The following is a 23338-nucleotide window of genomic DNA, read 5'->3' as shown; positions in this document are numbered from 1 at the left end:
TAACCAGGTCTGCCACTGATACTAGTAACACCCAGATGGATGTATCCCTCCTAAGGTAAGCTACGTGCTGATTCCAGCCCTTGACCCACCCATTCGTGACAGCTTCCCTCCATTTCCAAGAAAAATCTTTATTACTCATAGTTATCTCACAACACATACATACAGAAATAGTCATGCTTACAAGAGACAACGGATTCTTATCAATTCTACCCGCTGCAATGCATATTCCACTACACTGGAGCTGATGGGAGTTGAAGTAAAAAAAATCTGGAGGACGGCACGTTGTAGATGTCTCATCTACACTGTCAGTGGTTCTCCAGGGTTTCAGAAGCCAGCCTTTCCCAGCCCTACCTGGAAATGTCAGGGATTGAACCTGGGCTCTTCTGCAAAGCCCTTCTGCAAAATAAACTGTTAGCAGGTGGTTCATCTGTCCGGCGAGGTGATGTTTGCTCTGTCCTGGATGGGGTTGCACTCTCCCTAACGGATCGGGTCCATAGTTTGGGGGTGCTCTTGGATCCAGAACTGTCACTTGAAGCACAGGTGAACTCAGTGGCAAAGAGCACCTTTTATCAGCTTAGGCTGATATACCAGCTGCGCCCTTATCTGGACAGAGATAGCCTAGCTACAGTTATCCATGCTCTGATAACCTCTCGCTTGGATTACTGCAATGCGTTATACAAGGGGCTGCCTTTGAAAACGGTCTGGAAACTTTAACTGGTACAGCACGGTTACTAACAGGGACTGGCCGACGAGACCACATCACGCTAGTCCTTTTCCAGCTTCATTGGCTGCCAGTCCAGGTCTGGGCCCGATTCAAAGTGCTGGTATTAACATTTAAAGCCCTAAACAGCTTGGGGCCAGGCTATCTGAAGGAACGGTTCCTCCCGTATGTACCTGCCTGGACCCTAAGGTCATCCTCAGGGGTCCTTCTCCATGAGCCCCTGCCAAAGGAAGTGAGGCAGGTGGCTACCAGGAGGAGGGCCTTCTCTGCTGTGGCACCCTGGCTGTGGAATGAGCTCCCTAAGGAGGTTCGCTTGGCACCTACATTATATGCTTTTAGATGCCAGGTGAAGACCTTTTTATTCTCCCAGAATTTTAACAGTCTATAAATAAATTTTAACTTGGTGTTTTAAATTTGTAACTTTGCATTGCTGCTGTTTTTATCTGGTTGAGCTTTTATGTTGTATTTTATATTATGGTTTTATACTGTTGTTTTATACTTTGAATGTTTTTAATTTTTGTGAACTGCCCAGAGAGCTCCGGCTATTGGGTGGTATAGAAATGTAATAAATAAATAAATAAATAAATAATAAGCATGTGCTTTACCTTTGAGCAACAGCCTTACTAAGATGTGTTCTGATCATGCAGAACATACAAAGCCTTTTTCCCCCCTGCCATCATCTGGCCCTTTTTCTTAAAGCCCTTTGGCAAATGTTTCACATAGAATTTGATGATTCAGTGGTTCTGCTTGAAGAACTGGATTTTGCATTAAATTCTTACTACCAGAATTGCAGTACAAAATTGACAGCAATTGGGGTTTAACAGTTGAAATGTCTAAATGTAATCATGCATTCTCTTCCTAGATGCTACTCCAAACATAGGCATAAGGTCAGAATAAATAAGGAGGAGAAAGATCTACGCAATGTCAATCCTTGGAAAAAAATAGGAAATAATTGTTAAGCTGCCTGAAGCACAATGAAGAGGTGGCTGGTCTGTATTGTTTCATTTCTTCTGTGGATATGCTGCACTTCCCAAAGGGGTAAGTTATAAAGATGATAGACAAGCAATTAATGCAGGAAAAATACCTGCTCTATTTGTTACAGATGCTGTAGAGTTCTGATTATCATGAATTATTCCAATTATAATACGGCTGCTTCGTATGATATTTTTTTTATTATGTTGCTTAATGAAGGGCGTTGGGTTTATGCCAGATTATATTGCATGTAATGAATGGCTTCGTAGACTATTATTTATGTTGTTACATTTAGGTTATTGAAATGCTCCTTTACATCATTTTTTTTGTATACTATCACTGGTAAAAATAATAATTAAATTGTTGTATTTCCTATACATTACTGCCTATGGCTGTTATAAAATGGTTATTGTGATGGTTGGGTTTGTGATTTGTTGCTCTCATTGCTATTGGTCACTGTGGGTGGTATTGTACAAGCCGAACGGCCAAATTCTGTTCCACCACATCACAAATTGTACATAGTATGGAGCAGGTGGAAAACAGTGCAACACCCCCACCCCTGCAAATTCTGACCCAGCCCTGAAGGTGCTGGCTACAGGGCCGGTGCTACCTTTAGGCCAATTAGGCAGCCGCCTAGGGCGCAGACCTCAGAGGGGCGCAGTACCTGACCTTTAAGGGTCACTGTTTTATACAAATTAGCTCTTTTAAGAAAAAACATAATAAAAGGAAAATATAATAGTTCAGAAACTCTTGTTGAACAGCTGAATCAAAGTTGGCAATTTTTTTTTGTGGGGGGGGCTTGCCTAGGACGCAAAATAGTCTGTCACTGCCTCTGGCTGGCTAATCCTATCCTACTTAAAAGGATGGGTGAGCGGGTTGCCATGCTGAATCTGAAGAGGCCAGGAAGGGGACGGAGCTGCCTTATAAAAAGCAAGTTTTTAGTGACTCATCCCAGCCGCATCTTAAATCACACTAGCTCCAGTCCCAAGTGAGCTCCTCCCAGCAAGTAGAGTGAGGAAAATGCACTACTAAGCAAGCTAGAAGAGACATTTCCCCCCACACTTGAAGAAAGCATCCAATGAAGACTCCTTGACTTTTTCAGCATGGATGCTGCATGGCGGAGAGATTTAAGAGAAGAAGAGATGGTGTGTGTGACCAGCCATGCCTACTAATATTCCCTTTCCTGCACAGCTACAGAAGGTGCAGAAGGAGCCCTGTCCTCTCTACCACCCTAGCAGTGGCAGCAATATCAGTCTTATGCTCACAACAACATCAAATACAATTTACTTGCATTTTACCCAACCCAGTCTACAACACTTTAGTTTCATCTATCTAAATAAACGGAATACGTTCATAACTAAGTACTGAAGTATTTCAACATTGTTCGTTAACAAAAATTGGAACAGCTTATACAATTTGAAAGAGGAATACGCCTGGAAAGAGGATATATGTGGTTGCTTCCACACAAGAGCTTTTAAAGCACTGCTAAAGCTTTGCTATTCCAGAATTAGCTGGAAGTAGAATTATTTATTTATTGTACTTTATTACATTTATATACCGCCCCATAGCCAAAGCTCTCTGGACAGTTTACAAAAGTTAAACTGGAGGTAGTTCATAGATGCCAGCCTTCCACAACCCAGTGCCTCCTGGATGTTTTGGATGATAACTCCAAGGATTCCTGACAATTGCCTATGCTGGCTGGGGTTGCTGTAAGTCAAAGTCCAAAACACCTAGAGCGTATCAGATTGGGGTAGGTTGATATATGCTATATTATCCAGCAGTGCTATTCCCCATGGTTAAAATCCACCTAAAATCTGGCCTTACTAGATCTACCTGTAAATCTGGGCTAGAGGAGGGGAGATCCCGTGATGCAACTATCGTAGGATCTTGTCCTTGTTCACACATGAGGCGCGACAAGCTCTGGAGGAGAGCTGTCACGCCCACCATTTTTTAATTTTTTTTTTAAAGGGCCAGCAGAGCAGGAGCGCTTCAGCGATGGCAGGTAGGTTTTTTAAAAAATATCCCTGCTCCCCCCACTCTAGCCCGGATGGGTGCAGCGCTCCTGGCTACCCGTGAGTAATCGCACAAAGCTGGGGAGAAGCCGCTTCAATGGGCCACATGCTCGAAGTCCGTGGGAAAAACCAGGCCCAAAGTGGTGCCCATTATCCCAGGGCAAGGGAGGGTTGATCCCTGCCTGAGCCTGGGATCCCCTGTGCGTCATGTGGATGCACAGGGGCGATCCCGGGTATCAGCCCCGGATAACCGCTGGTCTAGCTAAGGCCTCTGTGTTCACAGCCAAACCTCATTCAGGAAAGGTCCCTGGCAATGTTAAAAACTTTCTCCTTGTATGCTCACCCTGCTTTGTTGCTTCCTGATCAGTGCATTGTGGGTTTAAAGGCTTAAATCATTGGCCTTTTCTCCTACTTCTTTTAATTTTAATGGCAGAATAATGACAGGGGAAAAAAGAATGCTGGGAGGAAACAAGTAATTAAAGACACCCGACCCACCGACCCTGTGGGAACAGAAACTGATGGGCCAGTTAAGAAAGGCTGGGAATTAATGGGCTATTCATTACTAACAAGTGAGACCTGCAATAAAACTGGAGTGCTCCAGTTGAGGTTTTCAGTCATTCCACTCCTATCATGGACCAGTACTGCAAGCCATTATTTTGAACTCTTGTCCTCAGAAGAAGCTCTGGTAAAAGAAGACTAACCAATGGAAAGGCATCTCCCCAGGACCCAGTTCTCCAGGAGAACCCTAGGCGATGACTCCCCTGTGTTCAGAGGAGGTGCCATTTCTGTCCTCAGGCTTTGAGGACTTGTTCCATGAGGATACTAGCAAGCCCCAATCAGCCCCACATTGCCACAGGCTGAGGCTGCTAAAACAGGCCAGGCCTCTGGAAGGGTCAAAGGCTCAGTAATGGTAGAGGTGGAGCCAACCAGCCTAAGGGCTGCTAAGTTCCCATTGGAGAAACATACGGACAGTCCTGTCTGGTTTCCAGCCCCACTTGGGGCTTGCTGTGGTGCTGATCCTGTTCAGCTTTGTTTACTGAGAGCTCTGACCCAACCTGATACCTGCTCAAGCTCTGATACCTAACCCAAGCTACATCTCAGAGCATTATCAGAACTCATGGCCTTAAATGGTACAGTTACATACCAGCACTTTCTTCTGCCTTTATGCCCTCCCTCCACACCAATCATCATTCCATGCTCGCTGAGTATGCTTTGTCCTTATTGGGCTGTTTTGCCCCCACCCCCATGTTTTCTAAAATACATGAATGCATAATTCTGCAAAGCTTGGGGATTCCCCAAGCCTATGGATACTTCCCCCTTCTACAGGGATAGGCAGTCTGAGAATAAGGTAGCTCTAAGTATATATGATGATCCCCCAGGCCATTCTCACCAAGAAACAAAATGGCTGAACCTGCAAACAGGAAGCGTTTAACTAAAGGCAAAGGATTTTTGTCTGTCTCTTCTGCCAAGACGCTTGTTCATGCACTGGTTATTTCACGGTTGGACTACTGCAACCTTCTTCTCTCTGGCCTTCCTTCTTCTCACATCAGTCCGTTGGTTTCTGTTCACCACTCTGCCGCAAAGATCATCTTCTTAGCTCGCCGCTCCGACCATGTTACTCCGCTTCTGAAATCTCTTCACTGGCTTCCAATTCACTTCAGAATCCAATATAAACTTCTCCTGTTAACCTTCAAAGCTTTTCACGGTCTAGCTCCTTCCTATCTCTCCTCTCTCATCTCACACTATCGCCCCGCTCGAGCTCTTCGCTCCTCTGATGCCATGTTTCTTGCCTGCCCAAGGGCCTCTACTTCCCTTGCTCGGCTTCATCCATTTTCATCTGCTGCCCCTTACGCCTGGAACGCTCTTCCAGAACATTTGAGAACTACAAGTTCAACCACAGCTTTTAAAGCTCAACTAAAAACTTTTCTTTTTCCTAAAGCTTTTAAAACTTGATGTTGTGCAGACTTCTACTGTTACTTTCTACTGTTAGTTTTTCCCTACCCTGTGCCTGCTTACCCTACCCTGTACCTGTTTGCATTCTCTTCCCCTCCTTATTGTTTTACTATGATTTTATTAGATTGTAAGCCTATGCGGCAGGGTCTTGCTATTTACTGTTTTACTCTGTACAGCACCATGTACATTGATGGTGCTATATAAATAAATAATAATAATAATAATAATAATAATAATAATAATAATAATAACGTAAAGGCCTAGCATTTCCTGTCCACAGCAAAGTCTGTCACAGCTATAAATTGTTAGCAATAAATGCCACAAATCAGTCCTGAGAAAGCAAGAGAGGAAAATACCAAAAGGACTGGGATGCAATGGACTGAACAAGTGAATGGACAAGGTATAGCAATTCCAGTGAAAAGGGCTAGCATGGAAAAAACCACTGACTTGCATTTAACTTGAGGGGCATATAGCTTTCCTTACTTGTTGTGCTGCTTTGAAAGGGAAGACAATAAATAAATATTGACTATTGTAATGCTAAATATAATTTCAGTGTGTAAACAACCTGAAATAGATTTTGGAGATATTGTGAAGAATACAAAAAAAGAATATTGGATAGGTGACAGAGTACAATACACATGCCACCCTGGCTATGACCTGGAAGGGTCTGACTGGACAACGTGCAAAGAAGAAGGATGGACGCCTCCACCAAAGTGTTTGGGTAAGTAGGCTATATTTCTAAAGAAATGGAGCTAACATGCTGAATACACAGTGGAATTGTGCAAGCTACTGGCATAGATTTGTAGCCAACAGTGGTGCAAGATACCTTACATTAATACAAATAGCCTGAAGTCAGATCTAGCAGTATAACCCATTTCCCCCACCCCCTTTTCTTTCAGCACCTTGCAGTATCACAAAACAACAGCTGGATGACAGAAACCTGCTTTTGCATGGTGGGCAAAGACGTTCAGAATTGATTCGACATGCCGATTTAATGGAATTTGTCTGCGTTAAAGGATATGTCATCATATCTCCTTCAGTCAGAATGTGTGTTGATGGGAACTTAGATTTGCCATCATGTGAGCCTTCTGGTAAATGTTTATTTTATTTATTTTTATTTTATTTTATTTATTACATTTTTATACCGCCCAATAGCCGAAGCTCTCTGGGCGGTTCACAAAAATTAAAATCATCATAAAACAACCAACAAGTTAAAAATACAAATACAAAATACAATATAAAAAGCACAACCAGGATAAAACCACGCAGCAAAATTGATATAAGGTTAAAATACAGAGTTAAAACAGTATAATTTAAATTTAAGTTAAAATTAAGTGTTAAAATACTGAGTGAATAAAAAGGTCTTCAGCTGGCGACGAAAGGAGTACAGTGTAGGCGCCAGGCGGACCTCTCTGGGGAGCTCATTCCACAACCGGGGTGCCACAGCGGAGAAAGCCCTCCTCCTAGTAGCCACCTGCCTCACTTCCTTTGGCAGGGGCTCACGGAGAAGGGCCCCTGTAGATGATCTTAAGGTCCGGGTAGGTACATATGGGAGGAGGCGTGCTGTTAATGTTAATTCACAATTGATTTATGCCCCTGAAAGACTATTTTTTTTCTGCTGTGTTTGTGCTGGTCTGCTCTTATCTTCAAATCTTGGCTCTAATTTTGCCCTGGTCCAAGGCAAAATGGGCCGTTTCTTTATCCTACCCATTAATTGTAAACACTGCAAAAGACCCAAGGCCACCACATCTTCCAGTTTAAAAGTGTTTCCCAATGCCCTCTGCGATTTGCCTGTCAATTGATGACCTGAAATCATAACTGTTTTCAGGATCCAGTCTTTCTGTTGACAGAGGGTATAAAATAGCCATGAGTTCACACCACTCAGCAGGGGCCACAATCTCAGGGGGATCATTTTTAGGGAAGTTCTGGGAGGTAGCAGGAGGGGAGTTAGCTTCCACCAATCCTGATACATGCATGTGAGGAGGAAATATAGCATGGACTCCTCTTATCCAGTCTAGGTCTTCTCATATTATCCCAGTGGCACTGGAAGTAGTAGTTCTTCTTTCATTGTATCGTCACGCCATGCCTGCATTTTCCTGCCTCTACTCCACATCACTGTGCTGGTGAATTGAGGAGAAACAAAACAGACTGTGTGCCTAAGTGTAAAGCAGAAGTTTGGAAAGGGGAGAGTTTGACACAGGGCTGCCATTTTCAACAGCAGCTCTGTTTGTTTCTTTAAAGTATTTTTATCTTGCTCCTTGGCCAAAAAGGCTCCTAGAACAGCTGACATGCAATCAGTAAAACAAGACTGCACAACATGTAATGGTGACCTTACTGCTGATGCGCAATGCTAAACTGCTCTTGGATTCTTACCAGGGCTAGCATCAAGGGTAAGCATGGTCAGGCTTCTAAGGACCCACACCACACTTATCTATGCTACAAGTTTAGGGAACGGCAGAAAGAAAACAAACACTTCAGGTTGTGTTTGTTCATTCCTCCTTGAGGATTCCCTCTTCTAGTCTCGTTCCTGATTTCTCTTCCTCTCGGACAATCAAGGGAAAACGTTTTAACTGATTGTTATATAAAGGACTAACCAAGCATTTGGAAACTAATTGTGAAAAGCTATTGGATTTATTTATTTTTGTTTTACTGGTTGCTGGGTTGATTTTTCTGCCCAGCATCCCTGAAGAGGTCTCATGCTAAGCTGCACACATTGGGAAAAATCAGAAATTAGGCGTGAGTTACAACCTAAGTGGCCATTCAGCCAACTAACTATAGTGTGCCCAGCGCTGTTTCTATTCCTCTAGGGCTGCTTTCATCCCTTGCCATCCAGTCCTCAAGAAAAGGAAGAAAATATAGCCACTATGATTGTGAGTATAGTGAATGCTTTAAAAGAGTAAAAGGTAACTTAGGGTAGGGTTTTTTTCCAGGTCACCTTAAGTTATCTCTTTAATTGACCCTTTAGCAGTCCCATTCTACTTATCATAGTAACTGCAGAATAAACAACTGCTTATTACTGCAGCCAAACATGCTTATTTATTGCTGGCTGGGTAGAGAATGGAACTGAAAAGCAGACCCCAAGGGTAGAGTCTTACTTTGGCCCATAATATTTAACTCTTCAAGGTTATGTTGCTCAAGGCTATTTTCTTTTCAGGATCATTTAAGTAATTGTAGAGTGAGTGATTGTGATCATGAAAAATCCACCCTGAAGTAGGAAAAAACTTCAGTGAGCAAACTTTCGGGGGCTCTTCCAGAGACCTGCCTTATTCACTGAATATTTTGGATGGTCCTATCCTGAAATTGCTCCTGTTCTTAAAACAAGCGGTCATTCTTGAAATCGAGGCTGTCATTGTCTGTCATGTCGCAAATGAAAAAGACAATTTCCCACACGTGCACACACACACAAATTCTAGCAGGGGCAAAGCACAGCTTGGAGGGGTTACATCCATTTGCCCCAACCTGGCTACTGGGCTGATGACGAGCAATAGCAGTTGGTAACAATGGTGGTGTAAAGGTAGAGTCATTGAGATGTCTTGCTCAAGGATCTTCTGAAACCTGGAATAGCACTGTCTGTGACTTCAGGCATGAAATGTTTCTGTGCAGTAGCAAAGCTATGATTTTTTAAAAAACCTCTTAGCAGTCATTAATAGAAAGAGGAATAAACTGTAGCCATCCACCCATCCACCTACTATTGGGAGTGGAGACATTATGGCTTTAACATCTGGCTCTTGAGTAAAATTCAAATGCCAGCAATAATATGCAATGGAAGGACACAGTGATGTGCCAGGTTCCTTAGGTAAGAACAAAAATGCCAGTTGTATCAACTGTGAGATTTAAGTGGCACAGAGGAGTATTTCAATTTTTTTTTTAACGGGGTTCTCTTTTAAATATCTTTTATCTGGGATGGGTTCATCTCTTTCCCCCCTTAGGATTTTTCAAAGCTCATGTAATCTAAAGCTACCCAGAATGAGGGGACTGATTAGAAATCTGTACTGTAACAATTCAGAGTACAGGTGTGTTTGGGGGGCAGGGTTCATATTTTTGAATGTATGCAAAAGCTTTGTGCATGTGGTAAATTAGCCCATCAAATAGTACATCTATGCTAAACCCGATTTCCTTGTTTTCTACATTTACAAAACTTTTGAACCATGGGGAGCATTCAGAAGTGAGATACCCCACCTGTAGTGTGTAGTGGTACAGCCCAAGAACACTGTCATCTCATTTTGTATAACAGAAGCTTGGCCTAGACACTCAGCCAAACGAAGTGGCAGAATGCTGAAGTAGCCAAATGGACTATACCACTTTTGACTGCAGGTAGTTGATTATATTTTTATGCTCCTTTACACTGAAAACACTTTGCAAATAGAAAATCAGCACAGAATGTGAAAGGATGGCATAATTATTTGTATTTTGGAATATTTTCAGGGAATATTTTTTCCCCATTTAACAAAACTGAAAACAATGAAGTGGTGCAATCCATTATACTATGACCTCATTCCCACCTTAGTTTCCTGCATGTGTAGATCCAGGGACAAATGCTAAGTGATAGCCAGAGGGTCTGCTGGTTTGGTCAGAAACCACACTTGTGCCAGCTTTTCAACCCAACCATTGATATGACCTTGGTATGGAAACACGCTGGCTGAGTCATCAAACAGGACAGGTCCTTTCCAAAAACTGTTCTCCATCTGCTTTTCCACTTCAATGCAATGAAGGGCCAATTGACTATCCAAATACAAACTTAGTTTAAACTGGGCTAAAGAAAATGTTCATCTTTCCTTGAAATTACTTTTGATAGTAAGCAGAGGAGAATCTAAGCTTTTTCAAATATGCCCACAGTAAAGTTAGAGCTTTATGGACAATAAAGATTTGGTACATGCTACCGACATCACATGGACACTGATGAAAGGGCTTTTGCATCATGACTTACTTCTGCCACACTGATATTGTCATTCCAGTGCCTGGCACAGAAACTTTCAGCACCGATGCTACCACTTCCAAGAGGCTGCTACCACTAGCATGGAATTTCTCTAACCCAGGTACCAGAGTGATGTGATGGTCAGTGCTACACATTAGGTTGCAGGTTTTTGATAATAATAATAATAATTTTACTTCTTACCCGCCTCTCCATTTTGATCGAGGCAGGGAACAGCAGTAAGTATAAAATACATAAAATACTGATTTTAAAAAATAGTATATGTTGTTAAAATATCCTTAAAAACATCCTAAAAGCACCCTAAAATTCCACTGGATAGGTCTGCTGGAAGAGATCAGTCTTTATAGTTTTCTTAAATGCTAAAAGACTGTTAAGTTGACGAATCTCCTCTGGCAGGCCATTCCACAGTCTGGGAGCAGCAGAAAAGAAGGTCCTCTGAGTAATACCTGTCAGCCTAGTTTTGGCTGGCTGAAGGAAATTCTTCCCAGAGGACCTGAGTGTGTGGGGCGGATTGTACGGGAGAAGGCGATCCCGCAGGTAGCCTGGACCCAAACCATGTAGGACTTTAAAGGCGATAACCAACACTTTATACTTCGCCCAGAAACTAATTGTCAGACAGTGGAGAGATTGTAAAACTGATGTAATGTGGTCACCTCTAGGTGTACTGGTGACCAGCCTAGCTGCCATATTTTGAACTAGTTGAAGTTTCCAGACTAGGCACAAAGATATCCCTATGTAGAGCGCATTGCAGAAGTTGAGCCTTGAAGTTACCAGCGCGTGCACTACTGTCTTTAGTTCTTCTGGCGCTAGGAAGGGGTGCAGCTGGCATATCAGCTGATGAAGGCAATGCCTAATGATAGAGAAAGTGTTGCCTGCTGTGTCCACACAAATGTCTTTTGTCCTACTGTCAGCTCAAGTCCAAGAGATATGCAGATTCTAAACCTCTGCAGAATTGTTGAACAGAGGTGATAGGGGAATGGGTACTCACACTATGAGAGTTCATGCTTCTGTCAAACTGTGTTTAGCTTTCTTAAAAAAAACCACCTCCTTCGAGCTTTTTGACTAATCAGCTACTATTGAAACTTCATTAAAATTCTTCCTTTATCACACATTTTGACATCAAAAACGACAATAACAACTATGTGAAGTGTAGAATGGCAAGAGCATGGATAGGTAATCCACACCTGCTGAAATTCCTTCTTCTACACTATCCTTAAAAGTGCAGGAGTCCTGTCTGCTTTTATATCTGGCCACTGGAAGGTTGTGGTGGGTGACAATTTGATTGGGGCAGCAATGCACTGGGAGGTGTATATAACTCTCCTTCCAGGCTATTTTTTGTTCGGGGGTGAGGAAAAGTATTTATTTATTTATTGCATTTTTATACCGCCCAGTAGCCAAAGCTCCCTGGGTAGTTCACAAAAATTAATAATAAAAAATAATTATAAATTAATTATATATATTTTTGGTCCATTGGACAAAAAGACACCCAAGGGGCATCAGGAAAACAGCAAAGGAAAAAGGATTAAGCACTCGTTCTTATAGTGCATCTGCTTCAATCAAACTGGCAGTGTCTCCTCCCTCCCCTACACAATTGCATATATGTCAGAAAATCCGGTCACAGATCTCTAGTGTTACGTGGTTTTGACCTAAGTGCGATCAGGACAGCAGCCATTGCAGATTAGTTGAAACTCTAACTTACATGCCATAAAAATCACGGTGTTTTGCAAGCCTCATAGTTGTGATACTGTAACGGTTCAGACATACTGAGGGAGACACTAATGGCGGCAATTGTGTCCTTTTCTATTTCTCCTTCCAAGTCATATGCGTTGCCCCTGAAATAGAGAAAGGTAACTTCCTTCCTGTCCGGAGTGAGTACAACTTTGAGGAGATCATCCGTGCTGCTTGCAATCCAGGATATATGCTTCAAAGCCATAGTAACACTTTTAAATGCACAAAATATGGCTGGTTACCATATCCAAAGTGTATACGTAAGTAATTTGCATTCTGTAGCATTCTTTTCATTCAGGGTCAAAGTCTAACTGATAATGCAGTCCATTTCGTGTTTTTTTTTTTTTTTTTTTTAGCAGTTTCCCTCTACTTTCTATTTCACAAGGGCTTTTTAGAGGGGTATACTTAACTGTGGAGAGAAGTCATCCAGAGGAAATGATGCCCCATTAGTTATATTGCAACCAATTACGATTCTAGTCTGCAGGTTGAGATTCTTTCTCTATGTGATGTGTCCTTGCAGATCTCATTCCGGCCTTAGCTAGACCTAAGGTTTATCCTGGGATCGTCCCGGGGTCATCCCTGTTCATGTAAATGGTACACAGGGGATCCTGGGAGCAGGCAGGGACGACCCCGTGATGATCCTGGGATACACCTTAGGTCTAGCTAAGGCCTCCCACTTGAGCTGAAAGGAGATTTTGCAAAGAGATCTCCATCTAGTGGCTGCCCCTGGAGAACCCTAATACATTCTCCAGTCTATTTTTTTTGTTAAAATGGGCTCAACATTCTCCACGCATGAACTGACCTGTACACTACTTTCATCAGCTAAGACCCTTCTCCAGCTTCCTTCTTTGAGGGAGGCTCGAAAGGCAGCAACAAGGCTGAGGGCCTTCCCGGTGGTGGCCTGCCAATTATGGAATGATCTCCCTGACAAGGCCTGCCTAGTGCCAATATTGTTATCTTTTTGGTGCCAGACTAAAACCTTCCTCTCTCAGGCCGTTGTCCTGAATATATAATGAATAAACAATTTCATTTCTTGTTCTCTGTACAGCATGCTAGTCTGGCACCCGGTATGGCAACACTCACCTTATTAGTAAAGTTGGTGTCCCATGGGTGATCGAGCTAGACACCAACATGGACCAAGAGATAGGATTTTAGGGATACCTAGTGATCCACAAGGGGACTGTGATCTTGGAAGTTTGGAACAAAACATTGTTTGTGGAGGGAGCCACTCCAGTTCTCTCCATGGGGAGGGGGTTGGGAGCGCGGACTCCTGGCATTGAAAAGTCAATGACATAGGCACCAGGTGAAGGCCATTCTAGGGACAGCATGCCACAATTTGGAGCCACCATGGAAAAGGGCCTCTTGTGAGTAGTCACCCATCAAACCTCAGTATGTGGGGGCTCTCAGATGATAATTTTCGGGGACAGGCAGGAATGTATGGGAACCTTCAGCCCTTTAGTTACTGTGGCTCTAAGACCATAGCTAGACCTAAGGTTTATCCCTGGATCGTCTAGGGGTGAAACCGTTTCATCTAGGTGACACACAGGGGATCCAGTGCTCAGGCAGGGGTGAACACTGGATGATCCCAGGATAAACCTTAGGTCTAGCTGTGGCCTAAATGATGAAGGGCTTTATAGAGTAACACCAAAATGTGACTGTTTTGCAAACATGTAGCAGAGTGCTAGTGAGCGTGTGTGTTGAACTGGGCTGAAAACAACTTCAAAATATAACAGCCAACTGCTGGAGTGCTGTTACTCAAAAGTGATTTTAGTGGTCTCTGTGGGGGCCATAGGCTTGGGTCCAAACTCTTCTTCCACCGCAGAAGACACTTGATCAAGCAGAGGGGTATCCTGTTGGCAGAAGGAAGGGGAAATTGGAGTTGTGCTGATTTTCCTTTCCCCCTGCAGCCCTTTGCACCTTCTGAAAATCTGCCCCACCCTCTGGAACAGATTTTCAAGTGTGCGAAAGGTAGAAGGAAAAGGAGAAATTGGCAAAAGTTGACACCCCTCCTTCTACTGATGGGAACATCACCTTAGCAGAAGTGCACGCACAGGATGCTTCCGCCAGTGGGAGCAATGTCTGGATCCAACCCTATGGTTCATACCCTAAATCCATTTACTTGGACTTTTGTTCTGTTGGAATCAGTGGGATATATTTTCACAGTTAAATCCCATTCTATAATTGGGAAGTTAGGCCAACATTGCAAAAATACACAAATGAGCAGATTCTAGCAATCTTAGGGAAAATAACTGAGTTGACATATCCTGATCTTTTGATTTAACTGTTTGTCTCTTATTTCTTCCAAAGCGAAGCGCTGTAACTATCCCCGTATAGAGAATGGAGCACTATCTTGGTCCAATACATACTACAGCGATGTGTATTTTCCCAAAAAAATGGGAGAAAGTATTCGCTTCAAATGTAACTATGGTTTTCTGCCAAGAAACAAACAGAACTGGTATAAAATTAGTTGCACCGATCTTGGCTGGGATCCGGAACCAGAATGCTTTAGTAAGTGTATGCTTCCACTGTTGTCTTACAGATTTCACTATTATTGAGTCAGGAAGGCTTCAGCAACCTTAACAAAGGCTGCTGAGATCTTTATTGAAAACTTCCAGAGGATTACCAATTACCCCCTAGTACTGCATGGCAATATCGTCAGCTCAAGCATAGCACAGTAGCAAAAATTTGGCCTTGACGCACTAAACACAACAGCCCTCTCCACCCTTCAGGGCATGTCTACACCTGCCAGATATCCTGGGGTCATCTCTAGGTTGTCCCTGTGCATCCATATGACACACACACACGGGATCCCGGGGGCAACCCGGGACGACCAGGGACTTTCCCCAGGATATCTGAGACTGCGGATTTCCAGATATTTCCGTGGTCCCAGGACCATCTCAAAGAGCACGGGTTGTGCGGCAGCCACTCCTGGGTCATCCCTTTTTCCCTGCGTGGGCAGTCCATACCCATCAGGGGTGGGGAGCAGTTGCAAGAGGTTTTTTGTAAAGAAAACTTTGTGGTGGAGCCCAATTGTGCTCCTGTCTCCATTCAACAAAAAAATGGCACCCGCACTGTCCCTCCTTAATTCTGGGACATCGCGCTGCAGTTTGAACACTGGGGGAGGATCCTAGAAGCCGGAAAGCCGGTAGGTATAGACATGCCCTAGGTCTCCTCCAACTGTGCACAACTGGAAAATTCTTATATTGTGCTAGCCAAAAACCCTTAGCCCCCCATCCTAGCCCCTGTAAGAGACAAATGGAACACAGAATTAACAATAAAATTAAGACCTCCAAACTAGAAAATAGCCCTGCATGCAATCAAATTATCTACTTTGGACATTAAGCCGAGATAAATACAACTTAAAGCATGCTGGACAACAGTTCACTTCCAGTGTTAAAGCATTATGTTAGAGCAGAAGCAGGCAACCTCTTTGGGCCTTGGACACATTTGGCACTTTGAAAAACTGTCCTGGGTACCATCACACAATGGCTGCCATGGGAAGCGTGGCAAAGGAAAGTAGCCCTCCCAAAAGTCTTGAGTACAAGGCAGAGCTGAGCTTTGAGCCCCAACTCACTAAAAACAGGCACGCCCTACTTTGGATCCTTAGTTTTCGGCACCAACAGAAAACTATTTCACAGTGATACCAGCTGCCAGTAATGAAATGTGCTGATTTTTTTAAAAAAAGTTTGAGGGGTACAGTACCTTGGCAAGTGCTGAGGATGGGTGTCCAAGGACACATTGGTTTTGGTTAATACATTTGCTTACCCCTGGTCTTCACTATCTGTCACCATAGAGAATCAGGACTTTAGATTTAGCTGAGAATGATGGCATTTATGTATTTTTATTTTCACCCTTTTCACAAAATGGTCTCCTGCTACCCATTCAAGCCTCACAACAGCCCTGAAAAATAGTGACCCAGTTCACATGTAACAGTGGCAAATTGTGCGTTAATTAGGGTGACCATATGGAAACGAGGCCAGGGCTCCTGTCCTCTTTAACAGTGTTATTGAAAATTTCAGCAGGTGTCACTTGTATGCCTGCAGCACCTGGTGAAATTCCCTCTTCTTCACAACATTCTAAAGCTGCAGGAGCCTGCCTAGCATGACCAGATACAAAAGAGGGCAGCTTTAACTATTGTGACAAAGAGGGAATTTCATCAGGTGCTGCATACATATAAATGACACCGGCTGAAATTCCCTTTTCTATGCAACTGTTAAAGATACAGGAGCCTTGACCTCCTTTTCAGATTGCCACCCTAGCGTTAATAAAATCATTAAAAAATGTTTCCGGCCAAATGTGGATACTATGAGTAAATTTTGGGTTTTGCAACACACAGTTAACCTATAACTAGTTGTTAACCAATAGTGTCCAGGCTTGGATGTCACATAGCATCCTCTGATCAGCTCAATGGGAGGTTGAATATTCAAAGTGGCTGCAGCACGAGTATGGCACATGCCTTGGCAAATGGTGGTATAATTCACTCATGATTTGCCACTGTTGCATTTGAACAGGCCCTGACAGGGTCAAGGCCAGCTGAGAGGGGATTTGAACTGGGGTCTCTTTAATTTAATACACTGCTGATTACGTATTCATCATGGTCAAAGCTGACATCACCTCTGTTTAGAAGTTCACCTCTGAGTACTGAATGCAGCATTTATTTGAGTTCTCGCCCCCCAATCGTTTTGTGTGTGCAGTGGTCCAGATCCATGGACACAGTTTACCATTCCTGTATTGTTCTTAACAAACCAGGATACCAAGGAGCTCCATCACACCTAATTCCCCCCCCCACGCTTTGAGTCCACGGTTTCCCCCTCTCTTTCCTTAGTGGGTCTAGCGTTGGGAACTTTCACATCTGTGCGTTGTTGTGCTATTTCAGCTCATATATCTTTTCACCTGTATTGCTACTGTGCCAGCGAAATCTACCACCCCACCCTATACATCTCTACTCAGGAGTAAGAACCATAGAGTTGAATGGGACTGAGTCAAGGCACGGGAGGTGGCAGCCTCACTCGTCTTCTCCGCGGCCACTTCACGGTTGAGCAGTTGAGCGGAGAACCACCCCACCCTCCACTTTTGTCAGTGAGACCACCCGTCCACACACACACACACAGCAAAAATGGGATGGTCCGATACAGAGCAAGGACAGCAATACATGGGGCAGAGGAGTAGCTTTATTGCACATGGAGGAAAAAATGGACTTTTCCTGCTCCAAAACAATACGGAAAAGGGAGGGGAATAGGTGAGATAAGCACAGGGCAGGGATGATGTTATATGAGTACCACACTGCAAAAACACATGCCAGGCATGGCAAGAGTATGATAAATCACTGGTGTGATGGAGCTCAAAATATATTTTCCCTGTGGTTTTCTAATAATATTTTATTCTGAAAACATTTCCTTTGTCATCTCAACCCCACTTATACATCTTTACTCATTTTGCCTTTAGAAAACTGCATTCCTCCCAAAGTCGTGCCACATGGTCACGCAATTTATGACTACAAGAATAGCTACATAGAAGGTGATAACATATCATTTCATTGTGATATGGGATATCATCCTGATCAGCAAACAAAAGCCACATGCACAAAAAATGACTGGTCACCCCCTGTAAAGTGTTCCTCTATGTAAGCTTCACTTTTATATTATATTTTTGGAGTTGCGGCCGGGGTGGGGGGGGAGAAAAGAAAATCTGGGATTATGGATGCAGCCTATTTCATTCTGCCTTAACTAGGGGATATTATATATTTATTGTTTCTGTTAGTCTTAACTCCATAGGGCTTCGTTAAATTAAAGTGAAATTGTGTTTGTTTACCAGTGCTTTGCTTCCTGCTTGTCTTGCACAATTGTAATGAGCTGAATTACATGGGCGGAGAGGGGTGACTTCATGGTCTGTGACTGAAAACTTCCCCTCCTCATAGTATTGAATGGGACAGCCCCCTCTAGTGGGTGTTTTGTAGCGCAACTTTGGCTGCACATGGTAGGAAATCCCTAGATATTTCAAAAGAATCGGGATAGCCAAAGATACAGAAGCCCTGTCCTCCTTTTCATATGGTCATGCTAGTTTGTTCCCCATTCTAAAAGGTTGAAATGCCTTCCTTAATGCTTAGTTAGTGGCAGTAAGAGCTGTAAACTACAACCTGCTCATATCTTTTTGTAATTTTGGCTCCACGCCTTTTGCCCGCCCACCAGTAGAATGCCTTCTCCTCCATGAGAGCTTCTCTGAAACTGAACTTGTCTCTCAGGCTGAACGAGGCTCCCCACTCCAGGTATAACATATGTCTTTTCTTTTCTCCAACACTTAGAGCTGATCCAAAACGGGAAGAAGACTTTAATGGCAAACCTTACTAGCACCTGAAGATGAAATAATGTGTACATACATTCTTATGTAATTTTATTGTTTTTATATATATATATATATACATATTTGTAAATATGTTAGCTCTCTTGTGTGGAGGGAACACAGTTTTCTAAAATAAATACATTTCTAAAGCACTGAGCCATTATGTGTAATTCCCCTCCCCCTTTTTATGACATATATTTTACAATTTTTGTGAATCAAAGTATTCCTTTACAAAATGATTTCTTTAAATGGAGAAAAATCCTAAAGTTTGTCAAAGGCTGGCCGAGGGGCTGTTGGAGGTGTTCCATCTGCGGAGAGGTAGGTTTGCTAGTATGGTCGAACTTATGGCTGTCATCAGAGGTCCCTAATGTACCTGTAGGAAGATCCATGAGTGTAGATACCCAGCTGGCAGGGTGAGAGATGGGGCATTTCAGGGTAATGTTGGGGTGGCACACACATGCATGGCAGAACTAGGCAATGCAAGAGACCAGAAACTGACACCACGATTGCTCCATGTCTCATTCTCCCACCCAAATGGTAAGCTAGCATAATGGGGCAGGGAATTGCATGGTCCATACTTAATGTTATCAAGAGGGCAGGAAGAAACCAGGAACCACGTCAGTTTTATGTCTCTTCTAATGGCCTGTTCCATCCATACTCATTCCTTCACTCACTCATTAGGGGCTTTTCTACATGAGGCTGTTAATCTGCTGTATCTACTTTTGATTTTGTCACAGAATTGAGATCCCAGCACTACGTGTGGAGCATTTCTCTTCCTGCTTTTCTGCTATGCAACCTCTAGGTGACACTGTGGTGTAGTGGAATTTCATAAATACACAAGAGGAAGTCATGGTTTCTTTTGCTTTCATAATGAAATGCCACATTTTCCTTTGTTTAAAAAACACACACCAAAGTAAAACTGGAAGGTCATGACATCATTTAAAGAACCTGTAAACAAGCATGAGAAGGGAAGGTCAGGAAATGCTATTCTACATGGGTTTTAATGTGTGTGTGTGTAAAGAGAGAATGAGTGAGACCAAAATTACATCACATTTGGGGTTGGGAAAGTTGGAGAGATAGAAGGGAAGAGTATGAGTGGGGAAAGGGTAACATTTTCAGATGAGCTTAGGGAAGGCCAAATTGCTAAGACAAATAGATTAGAAACACAGCTGAAACTTTAAGAAAGAAGCAGAATTTGTGAGGGCAGAATACATTTGAGGTAAGATGGAATGGGGAATGCTTATTTTTTTTAGGTCTTTCCACCGCCTTAACTTCAGCATTGGGAAATTAACTGCCTAAGTTCCAGGTTGCTGTAAAGGTTGCTGAGAGGACACATACAAATTAAAAAAAAGCTCTAATTTTGTGTCTGTCCGGAGTCACACCAATCTTGGCCCTCTCCCTGTCCCAACCGGTCCAGCCAGATGTAACTGTCTGGAAATGATGTGTTGAAGTTGACATCAGTGTAGTGATGTTGGAATGCATAAGCCTGCATGACAAGAGAGGGCAGCCAAAAGAACTGAAACAGCATAAAGCCCTGAGACATAAGAGCATTAACCTAGTGGAGGGAGGGAAGGTGGACGGAAGGTGGACCTGTCTGACTTTCCTGTCCCAGCAATGGACTTCTCAATGACACCACAGTGACAATCCAGCAGCAGAATCATTCACGGCAGTGGCCGCACTGGCAATCACACAGAGGGGGACTTAAACTTAACAGTGGGCAGCCTTGTTTGACTGTGGAGCAACTGCAGGCGGTGATATGGAAAGACACTGGTGGCATGGTGATGGTTAAGCCAGGAGAGGCCAGTGATGGGATAAACCCTCTCCCCTAATGGCAGCCTTCTCCAAACTGGTGCCCTCTGGATGTTTTGGACTTCAACGTTCTTGGAAGTGGTACTCCAAAATATCTTGAGGGCACCAGGTTTGAGGGATTGCCACTGCTGCTTCATTACTCTCTAGATTCCTCTGTAGTAGTCTAAGATGCAAGTGCAAGCAAGTATTCTCCCCCCTCTCCTCTTTGCTCAAAAATAATTGAAGGGATGCAAATTGAGGTTCAGGCACTTCTGTTCTCTGCCTGTGGCTCCCATGTTCTGGACATTCTGTTTCTTGACTTGGAGCTGAGCAGAAGCAGGGAAGAGCAGCTGGCCCAGCTGAAGTAGAAGCTAGAAAAGTATGTCAGTTCCCAGAGAGCGAGCGAACAGAGAGCGAGCTAACAGGAAGAGCAAACAGGAGTTTGACAGGGGAAGTGTAGGGGAAGAGGAGACCAAGGTAAGGGGGAGAAGAGAAGCCTCAAGGAAATCCAGTAGGCTGCCAATTCAAAGAGGCCATGTGCTTGCCATGTGCTCCTGAGTGCTGAGTGAAGAAGGGAAGGGGTGGGTGTGGAGAGTTGCTGCAGGGCCTGAAGGATGTGTGGCCTGATTACTGATTGTACTCAGCAATCAGTGGCCTGATTGCTGTTGGCCTCCCAGTGACCTCATTCTGTTTCCTGACTTGGAGCTGAGCAGAAGCAGGGAAGAGCAGCTGGCCCAGCTGAAGTAGAAGCTAGAAAAGTAAGCCAGTTCCCAGAGAGCGAGTGAACAGGAAGAGCAAACAAGAGTTTGACAGGGGGAGTTCGGCAGGGGAGGTCAAGGGGGAGGCCTCTAAGAAAAAAGGGGGGAACAAAGAAAAACATCTAGAGAAAAAAACAACAACTCCAAACACACACACACACACAAAAAACCCAACCAAAAAAATCTTATTTTCCCTTAAGACATACTCATATAGTTGTGTACCTTCAGAGAGGACAGGACAAAGCAAAGGCAATTCCAATATAATCAGAAAGGAAAAATCAAAGCAGAAATAGACAGTATGGATGGAAAGGAGCCCCTAGAGGTGGTGACCTGCAAAGGGCGTGCAATGTTCGTGTTTCTGCCTGAGCTCAACATGGCGCATACCTGCAACAAGTGCAAGCTGGTGGCACTTTTGGAAGAAAAAGTGAGAGGACTTGAGCGGCGAGTGTCCACCCTCCAAGGAATAAGAGAAGACGAGGAGTTCTTAGACCAAACGGAGAACTGCAACAGCAACAACAGCCAGCTGAAGCAGAAGTGGAGTATGCTGAGGGGAGGAAAGCCAATGAAGAGGAAACTCCCTGGAAAAGAGTGACAGTTAGGAGCAGAAGAACTAGAAGGCATTCTGCATCGGTGGAACCATTAGAGTTAAGCAACCACTTTCAGCTTCTGGAGGATGAGTCTGAAGGACAGTTTGCAGAGGAAGAAGTACAGCAGACACCGTGCAACAATGAACAAGAGGCAGAAGGTAGGTCAACCAAGGGCTTTGCTAGACCTGCCGGGATAAGCCGGCAGGGAGGCGGGGCTACGGCGTGCTAAGTTTAACGCGTGCCGCCCAGCCTCCTAGACGGCCGACCCGCAGAGATGATGGAAGCCCTGCAGCGTCGGCCATGTTTTTTTTTTTAAAGGGGCCATGTGGGGCCCGAAGCCGCCAGAGAAGGTAAGGTTTTTTTTTATTTAATCCCCCCCATCCACTTCCCTCACCATCTCCTTTGTCGCCCTACGCCCCCCCTCACCATCTCCTTCGTCACCCTCCGCCATCCCCTCACCATCTCCTTCGTCGCCCTCTGCCATCCCCTCACCATCTCCTTTGTCGCCCTCCGCCCCCCCTCACCATCTCCTTCGTTGCCCTCCGCCCCCCCTCACCATCTCCTTCGTTGCCCTCCGCCCCCTCTCACCATCTCCTTCGTTGCCCTCCGCCCCCTCTCACCATCTCCTTCGTTGCCCTCCGCCTCCTCACCATCTCCTTCGTCACCCTCCGCCATCCCCTCACCATCTCCTTCGTCGCCCTCCGCCATCCCCTCACCATCTCCTTCGTCGCCCTCCGCCCCCCCTCACCATCTCCTTCGTTGCCCTCCGCCCCCCCTCACCATCTCCTTCGTCACCCTCCGCCATCCCCTCACCATCTCCTTTGTCGCCCTCCGCCCCCCCTCACCATCTCCTTCGTTGCCCTCCTCCCCCTCTCACCATCTCCTTCGTTGCCCTCCGCCCCCTCACCATCTCCTTCGTCACCCTCCGCCATCCCCTCACCATCTCCTTCGTCACCCTCCGCCATCCACTCACCATCTCCTTCGTCACCCTCCGCCATCCCCTCACCATCTCCTTCGTCACCCTCCGCCCCCCCTCACCATCTCCTTCGTTGCCCTCCGCCCCCCCTCACCATCTCCTTCGTAGCCCTCCGCCATCCCCTCACCATCTCCTTTGTCGCCCTCCGCCCCCCCTCACCATCTCCTTCGTTGCCCTCCGCCCCCTCTCACCATCTCCTTCGTCGCCCTCCGCCATCCCCTCACCATCTCCTTTGTCGCCCTCCGCCCCCCCTCACCATCTCCTTCGTTGCCCTCCGCCCCCTCTCACCATCTCCTTCGTCACCCTCCGCCATCCCCTCACCATCTCCTTCGTCGCCCTCCGCCAACCCCTCACCATCTCCTTCGTCGCCCTCCGCCATCCCCTCAACATCTCCATTGTCGCCCTCCGCCCCCCCTCACCATCTCCTTCGTTGCCCTCCGCCCCCTCTCACCATCTCCTTCGTCACCCTCCGCCATCCCCTCACCATCTCCTTTGTCGCCCTCCGCCCCCCTCACCATCTCCTTCGTTGCCCTCCGCCCCCCCTCACCATCTTCTTCGTTGCCCTCCGCCC

The 23338-nt window shown here is 44.8% G+C and overlaps 1 protein-coding gene across 1 annotated transcript; it reads left to right on the top strand.

Annotated features, from left to right (window-relative positions):
• LOC134404449 (complement factor H-related protein 2-like) lies at nucleotides 1-18673 on the top strand. The gene is made up of 9 exons (XM_063135141.1): nucleotides 1-55; nucleotides 1584-1759; nucleotides 6212-6379; nucleotides 6558-6749; nucleotides 10614-10694; nucleotides 12409-12579; nucleotides 14627-14827; nucleotides 17765-17942; nucleotides 18621-18673. The coding sequence occupies exons 2-9, from the start codon at nucleotides 1696-1698 to the stop codon at nucleotides 18664-18666; spliced, it is 1101 nt and encodes a 366-aa protein (XP_062991211.1). The 5' UTR covers nucleotides 1-55; nucleotides 1584-1695; the 3' UTR covers nucleotides 18667-18673.
• The last annotated feature ends 4665 nt before the right edge of the window (nucleotides 18674-23338 follow it).

The sequence above is a fragment of the Elgaria multicarinata genome, chromosome 1, assembly GCF_023053635.1.
Source record: "Elgaria multicarinata webbii isolate HBS135686 ecotype San Diego chromosome 1, rElgMul1.1.pri, whole genome shotgun sequence".
Classification (NCBI taxonomy): Eukaryota; Metazoa; Chordata; class Lepidosauria; order Squamata; family Anguidae; genus Elgaria; species Elgaria multicarinata.
Note: the sequence above shows the minus strand (reverse complement) of the source record. Positions and strands in the feature narration are given on the sequence as shown.